Raw genomic sequence first — 12500 nt, forward strand, 5'->3', positions numbered from 1 at the left:
GAACTGTGAGAAGTCTTCGTACTTTCATGCCATAAGGTTTGCTGGAATCTGGAATTCATTTTCTATTGTTTTGATTCCATGTTTTAGTCTCTGTGTTATAATTTACTCACTGGTGCTGTTAAATTTCTAGATTAATTTAGAAACTCAGACTAAATTTAACCTTAAGGTGAATCAGTTTGTAGATTCTCATGATGTAACTGTAGCGCGTAAATTCTTGATTTTGGTGCAGTACAGTTTATTTTTATTTATTTATTTTTTTATTTATTTATTTATTTTTGTCGAAAGCTCCTTCAAAGAGTAAAGTTGATGTAAGATTCATTCTCGTTAAGACGAGAATATTTTAACCACAATCAATCACACGTTATTCCTAATCTAAGTTGTTTACCATGCAGATGTTAGTAAGAATCTAATTCGTCTGTTACTGTTGATGTCAGTCTGATTTTGTGGATATCAAGGCATATATTTTCAAAAGCAATTTCCAATGTTTGTATTATTATTGTCACAGTCTACTTGAGAGGGTAAATATATAAAAAAGCGTTCTTTTGTTAATATAGCACATATATACAGAACAGCAGCGGCAAATGCTTCAGATATTTTACAAATACTTACCTAAAGACAATAGTAGCAACTTCAGCATCATCTGTCTCGCCATAGTACTGCTGCTAGTGCATCCCCAGGCTATGAAACAAGTAGGAAAGAAAGATTAAGATAGAAGTAACTTCTCTCTTTAGAGAAGCTCTTAGAACTTCCTACTCCTTCTTCTTCTTCTTCTTCTCCTTCGCCTCCTGGAAATCGCTCTTCCTTGTGAAAACTCTTTGAACACAAAACAGTACCTCCACTGGTAAATCTCCTCGCGCACAATATCACCGAGTGTTATAAATTCACCGTCGAACTGAATGAAAGAATATTCTCTTTAGTAAGAAGTTAATTGCATAAAGAGGAAGCAGCAGATCGCATCACAGCAAGGTTTCGACGCGCTTCGTGTACAGTGTAGTTGCTGAGGTTCACCGGACGGCTCTGTCTGTCTGCCTGGAAGGACGTCGAGCACTCAGAGCTGGGCTGCGTCCGTACTAGGCAGCTCCACAGCTTTAACTAAAAGCCTCGCCTGGGAGGACTCACTGCCATGGATTCCAGCGGGTGTTTTGATTCGTCAGTTCACGCTTAGCACTTTCACTGCTATCGCCTGGCTACATACATCTCCTGTCGACCCAACCCCCCAGACAAATTTCTTTCCTTGAAGCTTTGCCAATTTAGGTGCAGTGCATAGCAGCCTGTCTATAAAAAATGTCCAGTGTTTGAATGTCCTGGGACGTCTTAGTTTTCTCCTGTAGCACAACTATTGATATTATTGTTATTTTTTTTATTAAAATAATAATATTGTTTGACCGAAGCTTTTATAATTAATGGTATGAAAATGTTAACGCGTTCCCAAATCGTATTAATATAAAATGCTCTAATTCGATTAGAACTGTTTTCATAATAAATCTATCATAGGCAGTTTCATTTGATAAAATGAAAAGCAACGTGCATATCGATTTTTGCAGAACTTTATAATAAATCATAATTAGTAACCTAATAGATTCGCTTTTCCTTTCGTACAGATACTCCTCGCTATATATACTTCAAGGACAAGTGAAATAATGGAATAGTTTCATTGATGGTTATATGCAAATTGGCTCAAGATTAGTGGAGCGCCACACCCTTTTTCCTTTTGTTTGACGTAGATCGTTGGCTTTTCACTCTAATTTGATAAACACACTTTTTTTTTCTTCACAGTCACGTAAAAGGCAGTGATTTTGAAACAAAGTTTATTTCAGTTTTCGTCCGCCCGAATATAAGCAAAATCTAGACACGTTTATTTATACGTTCCGAATATATGTTAGTAGACACGTTAGCATATACGCTGCAAAAGCATGTTAACAGGTATTCTTCATATATATCATAATAAAGTGCTAACCACGGTTCCAGATGCCATGTGTGCGTGTCAGGTAATTAGCAAAGTTTAAATTGCTCCTGGAAAAACAGTACAAAACCCCTGTGGCTCGTCGTTACGGGCTGGTTGAAGTGTTCAAAATTAGCCGAATTTTTGTGGCACTTTATCTATAGGTACTTTCACTTCACCGCTTTTTTTGGAAAACTTGTTATGTATGCATTTTCTACGTGAGTGTACATAAGTTTAGTTTTCCTTTGTGTATTGAATACAGGGTTACAGCCCTGCGTGTTTGCCAGCTGGAATTGTAACCTTTTGTTTTGCGTATTAGTGTGTAAGGCTCCATGGTTGGAATTGTATAGTGTCTACATGCTGTAACGTTGTTCATTTATGTTTACTTTTTTTATGTATTTTTTTTTTTTCTTAAGCTTTAGAATCCTGTTGACTTTACATAGTATGAATTTACTTGGTACTGCTGTAGACCACGATAAATGATCTGTAGTAATCGATCTAGATGTAATCGGATACTTTATCGTGCGCCTTGATTTTTGTCTCACCCGCAACATATTTATATCTTAGGTATTTTACGGGCTTGCGTAATGTCTTGAGACGACCCACACTTATTCAGTAATTAAAAACTCTTGGCTAACTTTTATATTTTTATTTTCCAGTAACGTGCTGTATTCGTATATCACAATTTTGCTTCCAAGCAGGCAAGATCATTCATCACGCCATATCCGGTAATACTCGTTTTTTAATTAAACTGGAACAGAAGTGTTTGCTGTGTTTGCGGTTTGTTGATATGATTCTTTTGTAGAATAACTCTAGGACAACAATCTACAGTTGAATGTACAAAAAATATTGTATTGTCTATCCACTCGGGGACGGCAGAGTATTTTTTATTCAAGTCTTTGCTGAGGAATCTCTATGTTATTCGAAACTTTTTAGTGTAAAGAGTTTATAGGCATGATACAGTAAGTGGGAAAGTGTATAACCAAATTTTAACTGAGAAGACAGTAAATTGAGGTTTTGAAAAGGAAGACTAATATATATATATATATATATATATATATATATATATATATATATATATATATATATATATATATATATATATATACTGTATATATATTATATATATACAGTATATGTGTGTGTATATATTTATATTTATATATAAAGAACGGACATATGTACATGTATATCATATATATATATATATATATATATATATATATATATATATATATATATATATATATATATGTACACAGTATATAAACGTTGAAATCTTTTAAATCCATGGATTCAACCACGCGTGAATGGTGTCGAATAACCTTCTCTTTACCTCGAATCTTTCGATCATTTCTGTTGGTTTATTCATTTACTGTTTTATTTTCTTTCTTGTTGCACAAGAAGCAATCGATCACTCAAATGCTGAAGAGCAATCTTGTTCGTTGAGTAATGCTGTGAACGCGAAATGTAGATCAAGTTTTGTTTCATATTACAAAGTAGCAAAGCGAAGTAGACTGCGCTGTCGTGTTGTCAGCTGTCAAGTCTGCAACAACAACAAAATAATGCCAGAAAGTGGTGCCTTTTAAATATGACTCCATATTTCAACTGACCATTGATCATAAAATGACCTCGTAAGAAAAATACCAAATAGATTTACCACATTTTGACCCACTATGAATAACTTACGGGGTCAAACCTCACCCAGCACGATTCGACGAGATGCGAGATAGCCTTGTCGTTCATCGTGAAGTATTAATTACAGATTTTATCGTAAGAAAATATAAGAGGTTAAGATCAGTGGGGAACATAAGCAGTATAAAGGTGTTCTGCTTAAGTGTTTCTTTATGGAAATTGATAATGGAGAACATCCGCCATGATGAAATTAAATTTATGTATCAGTGCTAGTGTGTGTGTGTGTGTGTGTGAGAGAGAGAGAGAGAGAGAGCGCGGATGCAGAGTAAGGAGACATGGGGTAGGCATGAGAAATCAGAACCTTTCCTATAATGCCGTGTCTTGACCTAACCAAACCTAACTTTGGGTGCAGTGTCCTGACCTTGCCGGGGGACAGGGTTCCCCCCAGCTGGACCCCCAAGTAACACTGAATATCTTTGCCTCCTTACTGTGCATACTACCCAGAGAGAGAGAGAGAGAGAGAAATAAAGAAAATACCTAAATATAATGCTCCAAGCCTGGTAAGAATCATAAGGGAATAAGTAGATATAAAGCAGTTATTGATATCAGATCGCTTATGTTTTGTGACAGTGCGAGGGTTTTGGCTGCCGAATTAGCGTGGAATCAGTATGTTTCTGTAGAGTACTTAGCTTCATAGCCAACGGTGTTGTATTCCGAAATACTTGAAGCATGTAATATACTTAGCTAAACTGACAAATGCTTGGGCACGCTTACACAAGCGCTTAAACAATAAAAGAAACAATCTTTAGCCCTACAGAAAATATAAATTTCTTGTAGGCAAAAAAAGACATCCATAGAATATAATACAAAAAGTCAATAACGATCAAAAGTAAACGTCACTAGGGATGGACAAACTAGAAACAAGGAAACTGTGGAAGATATTTCTCTCTCTCTCTCTCTCTCTCTCTCTCTCTCTCTCTCTCTCTCTCTCTCTCTCTCTCTCTCCTCAGGTTGTTTATCAGTATCAGTGTAAGAAGAATCACTGTGATTTTTAGACAACAAATGGAACATTGATGACAGAAAGCAATGAGTCGGGTAACGGTTCTGGGTACACAAAAAGATTCTTTATATATATTTTCTAAAAGTAAAAAGAAAGTAACAGCAGAATAAACATGAAAAATAACCCATAAGGAACAGGGAAAAGTTCTTGTTATGTTTCTTAAATGACATGTATTATTTCACCGTTGCTTCATGAACTTCCTTGTATGAATGAAACTGCAAGCCTTCCATCACAGTGGCATAATTCGCATCCACATGGGAAAATTCAATCATGGCTATTCGAAGAAAATGGGAATTCTTTCCTCTTCACTCCCGTTTTTCATAATTCCTGTAACCTTTCTTTGTTTAAGAGTTACGCCCCAGTCTGCTTTCTTTTTCCCTTTCATTTTCCCTTGTCCCTTTCAGTAGACGAGGGACTTCAGTTTTCTGTACCCTAGGCTGTGTCATTAAAGGATAATTAGAAAGTGATTCCATTTTCTTCGTGATATAATTTTTCGGACGCAAGTGCTGATGAAACAGACAGACCAGTGCCTGCATTTTGTCAGACCTTATTGAAGGAAAAATTGCACATATAGAAGTTGTGCCTAATCGTAAAGAAGAAGGCAGACCGCCCCTTGAAAGACTGGTGATTATAGAATGAAGGGAAACGAAGGCGAGGAACATTGCAAATGTGTGGGAGTACATGGAAGACACATTTTCATTGAATAATTCTTGGTGATTGCTACGAAGGCAGTATGGAAGTGGTGGCCGGGCGGCAAATTCCTGAGATGCATGCTACAGTAGTATTGCACCATGCCCCAAGGTTAGGTTAGGTTACAGTAGAACAGTAGCTACTACTCGAGTAATTTGGGTGTGGGGAACATAATGAGATTATTTTCAAGAAAATTCTATGGTTAGTTTTTAAGACATGGCGTCCCGCTTTTTTCAGGAAAAGGTCTCAGTACTCGGTTACATCTCGGGAAAATGCGGCCCGGCGGATGTTACCTGCCTGAGAGTAGAAAGGGCGCTTCTTTAAGTTTACCGAAACAGATCGGGTAACAGTAAAGTCTTTTGATTAAACGAATTTCCACCGATTCACTCCTGCCGAAATACAAAAGCTATTGTCCAAACAGCAGCTTTATTCTAGTAGAAAGTTGTAACTTTTCAAAGGAAGAGATTTTACAGAATGGTTAAGCTAGGAGCAAATTCATTCCTGCTTTCTGCTGACATCCCATGAATTCAGGTGTACTGGTTTTATTTCCTAGTCCCCTATATGTATTCATTTATCGCCTTTTTCTATAACTTGTCTCTCTCTGCAGTCTGATTTCCCCTTCGGATCCCTCTTGGGTTTATAGCCTGTTGACGTTATCCATAGGAGTTGTCAATTGAGGAATGAAAGAAAAAAAGAAAGAAATAAGCTAATCTGACTTTTGATATTTAACTAAACTGAAAATCATTACGGAATGATAACTTTAAGACTGTTACATGTACTATTTCTCAACGAATATTTGCGATACGAAGGTGGGCTCCTAACAGTTGGAAGACCTATACCCTCTAGGATGAGAATTATGAGACGAGAAGGTGGGGGTGAGTGGAGATCCCCGTAGGAGGGTAATGCCGTCAGTGCACCTCACGTGGGGCACTGCAGGCATTACTTGAGGGTCCTTGCAGCGTTCCTTCGGCCCCAAGCTGCAACTTCTTTCATTCCTTTTTTTGTACCTCTGTTCATATTCTTTCTTTCATCCGACTTTTCACCCTCTCTAACAATTTTTCGTAGTGCAACTGCGAGGTTTTCCTCCTGTTACACCTTTCAAACCTTGTTACTGTCAATTTCCCTTTCAGTGCTGAATGGCCTCATAGGTCCCAGCGCTCCTCATATGGTGCACTGTAGGCATTAATTACAGTTCTTTGCAGCGTGCCTTCGGCCCCTAGCTGCAACCCCTTTCGTTCCCTTTACTGCACCTCCTTTCATGTTCTTTTTCTTTTTCTTCCATCTTACTTTCCACTCTCTCCTAACTGATTCACAGTGCAACTGCGAGGTTTTCCTCCTTTTACACTTTGAAACTTTTACAGTCAGTTTCCATTTCAGCGCTAAATGACCTCAGTGGTCCCAGTGCTTGGCCTTTGGCTTGAATTCTATATTCATTTCAATTAATCTTTATCTCCGTATCTCTTTTAAATAGAGTGGTTCGTGATGGTAGGTACCTGCTTCCGAACATTTCCAGTTATGACTTGGACCATCGACCGAGGGTCTCTTTGTTGTCAATTTTTCATACGTTACATTTCAACAGAGATCTTTCACACTCACAATTGATCCCTGATCCTCTTTTCCTGCTGAGAGCTACCAGAATTGCGGAACAGCAACACCAATATGCAGTATATGTGTCTAGCTGTCGAACTTCTCAGTTTCACACGTCCGTTATTCCTCACACCGTTGAACGGTCGAAGTCTCCCTAAGGATGCTGTGCAATTAGAACCTCAAATTTTCAAGGGAAAATGCAGTACACTACTACCCTAAAGCGATATTCCATGTATTTTTTTTATTTGCATTTTTATCTATTTATTAATTTGTTAATTTATATTTCTTTTCTAACAACTGCTCTCTTTCTGTATTTCTTATCACCTTCTGTTACTTCTTTCAAATGAACACCATCACCTGTTACTTCTTTCAAATGAACACCATATTCTTTGGAAGCTTGAATTTCAAGTCTGTATCCCCCGTGGGCTTGTTCCATATGAACAGGTATTATCTTCTGAATAATGATATAATAATAATAATAAAGGTTTTTCTTGTGCTTTTCCAGCAACGTTTTTCCCCTTTGGATCTTATCTAGAAAAGGTTAATGGCTTACCTGCCATTTTTTTCTCCACATTAAAATAACTGGTTCAGTAGTTTAGCATTTGCGCGTCTATCTAAGCTAAGGCCATTTGTTTGTTCAAGAACACTAGGCAAGTAGGGTTAAAGTATGTCTCCATGCTCACTGCTTTATGTGTAGGAGTATGCAGTGAAAATCATTTTATATTTAACCTGGTTTTCATATATAATTGTAATGATGCATTTGGCATTTTGGCAAGGATATGCATCCTCAAAGTGTGGCTCATTCAAACATCTCCCCTCCCTCCCCTCAGTCAATTATTTGGGGTATTTTGTGTACAGAAAATTGTGTGTTGGTCCGTATTTTTGCCCACCCGATTGTCATACACGTTGCCCCGGCCGTGATTCTAGAGGATGTGTCCTGACCTTGAACCAAGGAGACCCGGGCAAGGTAAGGGTCACAAGGAGCGGAAGAATACAGGAATTCTACTTTACCCTAAATTAAGGTAATCCTGTTAAATCCAGTGTTACTGAGGTACAGAGGGAAACTCTCGACTGGTTCATGACACTGAAATGGAAGAGTTGCAAAACAACACATGAGACACAAAGGTTTCCTAATGCAAGTCGGCGTGTCATGGCTGTTTCCAAGATCATTTGCACAAGAAGGTCAAGATAATATCAAAACTCACTTCATGTACACTAGTTCTTTGAAATTCTGGCCTGCAAATATTTGTAGTTTTTAGTAAGTTATGGGGTTACGTTTTCTTCATTTATGGCGGAAGTGACTAATGTCAACTTGCGATACAAGTCCCGCGTTTGTGTTGCAAATCATAGCATTTTTAGGTTGGTTTCTGTGATTTTTCTTAACGAGTTTATAGTCATTGTTGAATCTCTCTCTCTCTCTCTCTCTCTCTCTCTCTCTCTCTCTCTCTCTCTCTCTCTCTCTCTCTCTCTCTCTCTCTCTGTTGTCTGTTGTTTGAGAAAATATTTTGAGATAAGTTTAAATGAATTTACTAATTGCATTAAGCTTACAACCGGTTATACGAATATTGTTGTTTAGTTACAAGAGATGTTTGAAAACGGTGAGATTCAGAAGGTATTTGACGATTTTAAAATCATTCATTTTTAACTTGGGACACTCATTTACCAATTATGGTAAAGAAATAACCTTAAAAAGAGAGTAGCACAACTGTCAGGAGAACGAGAACTTAACAAAAATAGGAAAGTGCAATTATGAAATGTACTTGACCTCTCTTGTCATTTATCATTGCACGTTATCAGGAAAGACCAGTTAGGGGATGTTCCAGCGGCGCTAGACTTTGGTGTTCCGCATCAGTTACTTTGAAGTGGCTGCCTTGGGGTGTTTATCGTAATTTTTTTTTTTTATCCATAAGAGTTACTCAATTTTCTTACGATGAGAGTCATTAGCAGATTCCTAATCAAGTACGCATGACGATGTTCAGGATCGCCGGTTTTCTTTCCATTATTTTTTTTTTATTCTTTTTAACGGTACCTTCTCTACTTCTAGAGTACACTAACATTTATTTTAGATTTTTCTTTGAATGAAAGAGCTTGGAATATCGCGACACTTCTTGGTGTTTGTGATTGTGTCGCGAATCGTATGCGGTAAATATTTTGGTTTTATTAAACATTTCTTATGAATGCTATTAGCATTTTCGTCTGAAACGGTGATTTGGAATTAAATGAAAAAAAAAATGCCATATAATCTCGTTGACTTAGACAGGTTTTATACTTGTACATGAATTGTTCATTGAATGGAAATCGCTTAACTGTAGTGCCCCCTTGTTTTGGCAGTTAAAAATTAGATATTTTAAAAAGATCTTGTGCACTTTGTTAGTACATTTTGCATCGTGACCAAATGTATTGAAGAGGAGCGTTTAAAATATAAATTATTTCCATATCTCAGTACCAAGACAGTTGTTAGATGGTTATCAGTCAGGTGCCCTATGGTGACCTGAAGAAGATAGAGATTTTATTTAGAATCAGTAATTAATGGAACGACTTGCATGATCTTTACCCACATTTTAAAGTTTTGCAGGTCAAGCGAATTTTTCTCTGGATGTTATGCAAGATACTCTGTAATACTTAAAGAGCACTGACATGATATTGTGGTTTAGGTCACAGGTATTCAAATAACAGTTATTTTAGGGTTGAAGAAAATTGTCTGTGGACAGTTTGTATTTATTTTGTAAAACTCAAAGAGGCTTTGGATCCATCATCATGTTGTAATAAAAGAGTTATTTTGGTTTATCAGAATAATGTTTGGATTGTTCTTATTTTAGGATCTGTACAGATCTCCAAGTGATTATTTCTTTCTTTCGGCTGATCTAGGTTTCTTTTAATTGTCCCGGTTCTGTTTAAGTATTTTTCCTCATTTTCATTTCCTCGTTTTGGCGTTTTTTTCTGACTTCGTTTTCTTTTATTCTTTCCAGGACTTTGTTGTAATGGAAGTCCAACGAATTACGTAAGCTTTGAGTTTTCAGTTTTTTTTTTTTTTTTTTTTTTTTTTTTTTTTTTTTTTTTGAAGACAAGCGGCCCATTTGTTTATAATTTTTTTTTTAGGGGGACAGGTATCGTCTCTTGTTATTCCTTGATGTGACTATGCAAAAGTGAATCCAGAATTAAACAAATAAAAAAATGCGCCGAAGTTTCTTCGGCGCAATCTAGTTTTCTGTACAGGCGCTACAGCGTATAATCAAGGCCACCGAAACAGATCTGTCTTTCGGTGTCTCGGTATAATGCTGTATGAGCCGCGACCCATGAAACGTTAACCACGGCATGGTGGTGGCCCATCTTATATCGTTGCCAGAAGCACGATTATTGGTAATTTTAACCTTAAATAAAATAAAAACTACTGAGACTACTTGCAATATGGTATGTTTGATGATTGGAGGGTGGATGATCAACATACCAATTTGCAGCCCTCTAGCCTAGGTAGATTTTAAGATCTGAGGGCGGACAGAGTAAAGTGCGGATGGACAGACAAAGCCGGCACAGTAGCTTTCATTTACAGAAAACTAAAAGCTAACGGATATATTTTCTTCATCCCATTCATTATATCAGGTAATTTTGTTCGTTAATACTATAGAGGCCATTATTGAAAAATCACAGGTAAATCTACGTTGATGTGAAGGGAGATTGTTTGCTCTTTTGGTTTCCATATGCAGTTTACGAAAGGTGATTCCGTGTTGTTCTTTTTTTTTTAATTTGTCCTATTTCCCCATTTAAACATACCCGATCCATTTATCTTGCAGTGGATTTTAAGATATCATAGATGTAATGTGAGTGTTTTGTATGTCGCTTTGCATTGCAATGTAAATAAATCGTCACCTCGAGGACTACATGGTGGTGGGTAGTGAGGCAGCAACTCCTGAAATGTAGTGACTGAGAACTACGGTCTTGAAAAGACTGGCTGTCGAATCACGTTGATTAAAACCTGTCTAGTATTAATGTACTCAGGGATCACCTAAAACTGTATAGTCGGGACATACAGATTCCGTAGGTGTATTTCATGTTGAAGAGACAGAAACTAGGATGGCTGCCCAAAACATGCCCGTCCCAGTGGGATTAGTCGGAGTGTATGGATTTCTCTTCCGAAGTGATAACAAACCATCTTCTGAAATGGATGGAAATACAAAACTAAGGCCTAGAGTACCACATTTTTAAAGTGAATTGTATGGAAGGCTGATTTGAACCAATTAACCTTTGAGTTTTTGACCCCCGCAAGAGTGGAGGTAGCATGCAGTCAGGGCCTCTGTTGAACAGTGCCAAAAGTATACAGCAAATAAAGAGGTAAGCGACCTTATGTCGAAGCTGTAATAAGTCAACGTTGGTTGAAAGAGCCATGTTATTTATTAGATGGTAGGCGATCGATTTAGTTACCAGTACGAATTGTTGAGAAGTTTCTTCTCCCTGGTAAAGAGAACATGCTCTACACAAGGGCAGATACTACATAAAAGAGTAGATCCAGTTCCAAACAGAATTAGATAGGGATATATTTACTCTTAATAGCTTTTCTGCTTTCAGAAATGTCTTCTTGGATGTCATAGGCGGAAGGAGATTTATCTTTGTCAAATCTCCTGTAAATGTAAAATTATTTCTTTGTTTCGTCGAAAGCGATTTGGGGCGATTCTTAGATTTGGTTACTCAGTGATAGTAGTGGAAGATAGTGCATCCAGTACCTTTGCATTTGTAATGACAGTTTATTTTTCCGCAGATCCATAACCAGTACTAAGAACTGGGACTTCGAATTCAAAACGCAGATATCATTTTTTAGGTTTTGTGAGGGTATCAAATGAGGAATCCGATTTCAATTTTGTAAGACTGACTGAAGGTGTAGTAATTGTGGACTGTCTTACAGCATTATGCCACTGGGAAGACGCAAAGGAAATGGTTGGTCGTTTGTTATATATATATATATATATATATATATATATATATATATATATATATATATATATATGTATATATATATATATATATATATATATATATATGTATATATATATATATATATATATATATATATATATATATATATATATATATATATATGTATAATATATATTTTTCTTTTCTTTTCTTTTTTCGTACTTTTTTTTGTATCAAAATGAACTTTTTCTTCAAACTGGGTATAACAAAGTACTTTGGTCGATAATCACGAATATGAATGCAAAATTGCAATATACCGCAATTAGCTTGCGGTGTCTAGTATACTACCCCCTATGACCTAAGGTAACAAAAAATTTACCACAGACATGCTATGTTCACTCAGCCCATCCCAGTTCATTTCTAGATAGCCCCTTCAGTCCCGTTTTACCACCTCCGGCTTCACTGGCTACCTTGGTGGCCCACGAATGCCTTGCGACCTTGTTTTTGCAAAAACACACACAAACACAATGTGTGTTTGTTTGTGTGTATGGTATGTGTGTGTAAGTTAGAGAGAGAGAAAGAGATGCACTTTAAAATGTTTATCAAAGTAAGGTCGAAAGGTGCTGATTCTCCGTAGGATTCACAGTGTTATTAGGCCTTCATCATGAGCATGATTAT

At 36.9% G+C, this 12500-nt stretch overlaps 2 protein-coding genes across 4 annotated transcripts in view; one reads left to right on the forward strand and one right to left on the reverse strand.

The window, feature by feature from the left end:
- Positions 1-1097, reverse strand: part of LOC136844384 (mucin-2) — a 97273-nt gene extending 96176 nt beyond the window's left edge. For both annotated transcript variants that reach the window (XM_067113470.1, XM_067113469.1), the window contains exon 1: positions 610-1097. In XM_067113470.1, coding sequence (XP_066969571.1) covers positions 610-652 — 43 coding nt within the window. In that variant the 5' untranslated portion in view covers positions 653-1097. The remainder of the gene's footprint in view (positions 1-609) is intronic.
- Positions 1-12500, forward strand: part of LOC136844386 (distal membrane-arm assembly complex protein 2) — a 256069-nt gene that overhangs the window by 81445 nt on the left and 162124 nt on the right. Inside the window, exon 2 of one of the 2 annotated variants that reach the window (XM_067113475.1) lies at positions 9884-9915. The exons of the other annotated variant lie outside the window; for it this stretch is intronic. The gene's annotated coding sequence lies outside the window, so the exon portion shown is untranslated. The remainder of the gene's footprint in view (positions 1-9883; positions 9916-12500) is intronic. 2 annotated transcript variants of the gene reach the window in all.

The sequence above is a fragment of the Macrobrachium rosenbergii genome, chromosome 12, assembly GCF_040412425.1.
Source record: "Macrobrachium rosenbergii isolate ZJJX-2024 chromosome 12, ASM4041242v1, whole genome shotgun sequence".
Classification (NCBI taxonomy): domain Eukaryota; kingdom Metazoa; phylum Arthropoda; class Malacostraca; order Decapoda; family Palaemonidae; genus Macrobrachium; species Macrobrachium rosenbergii.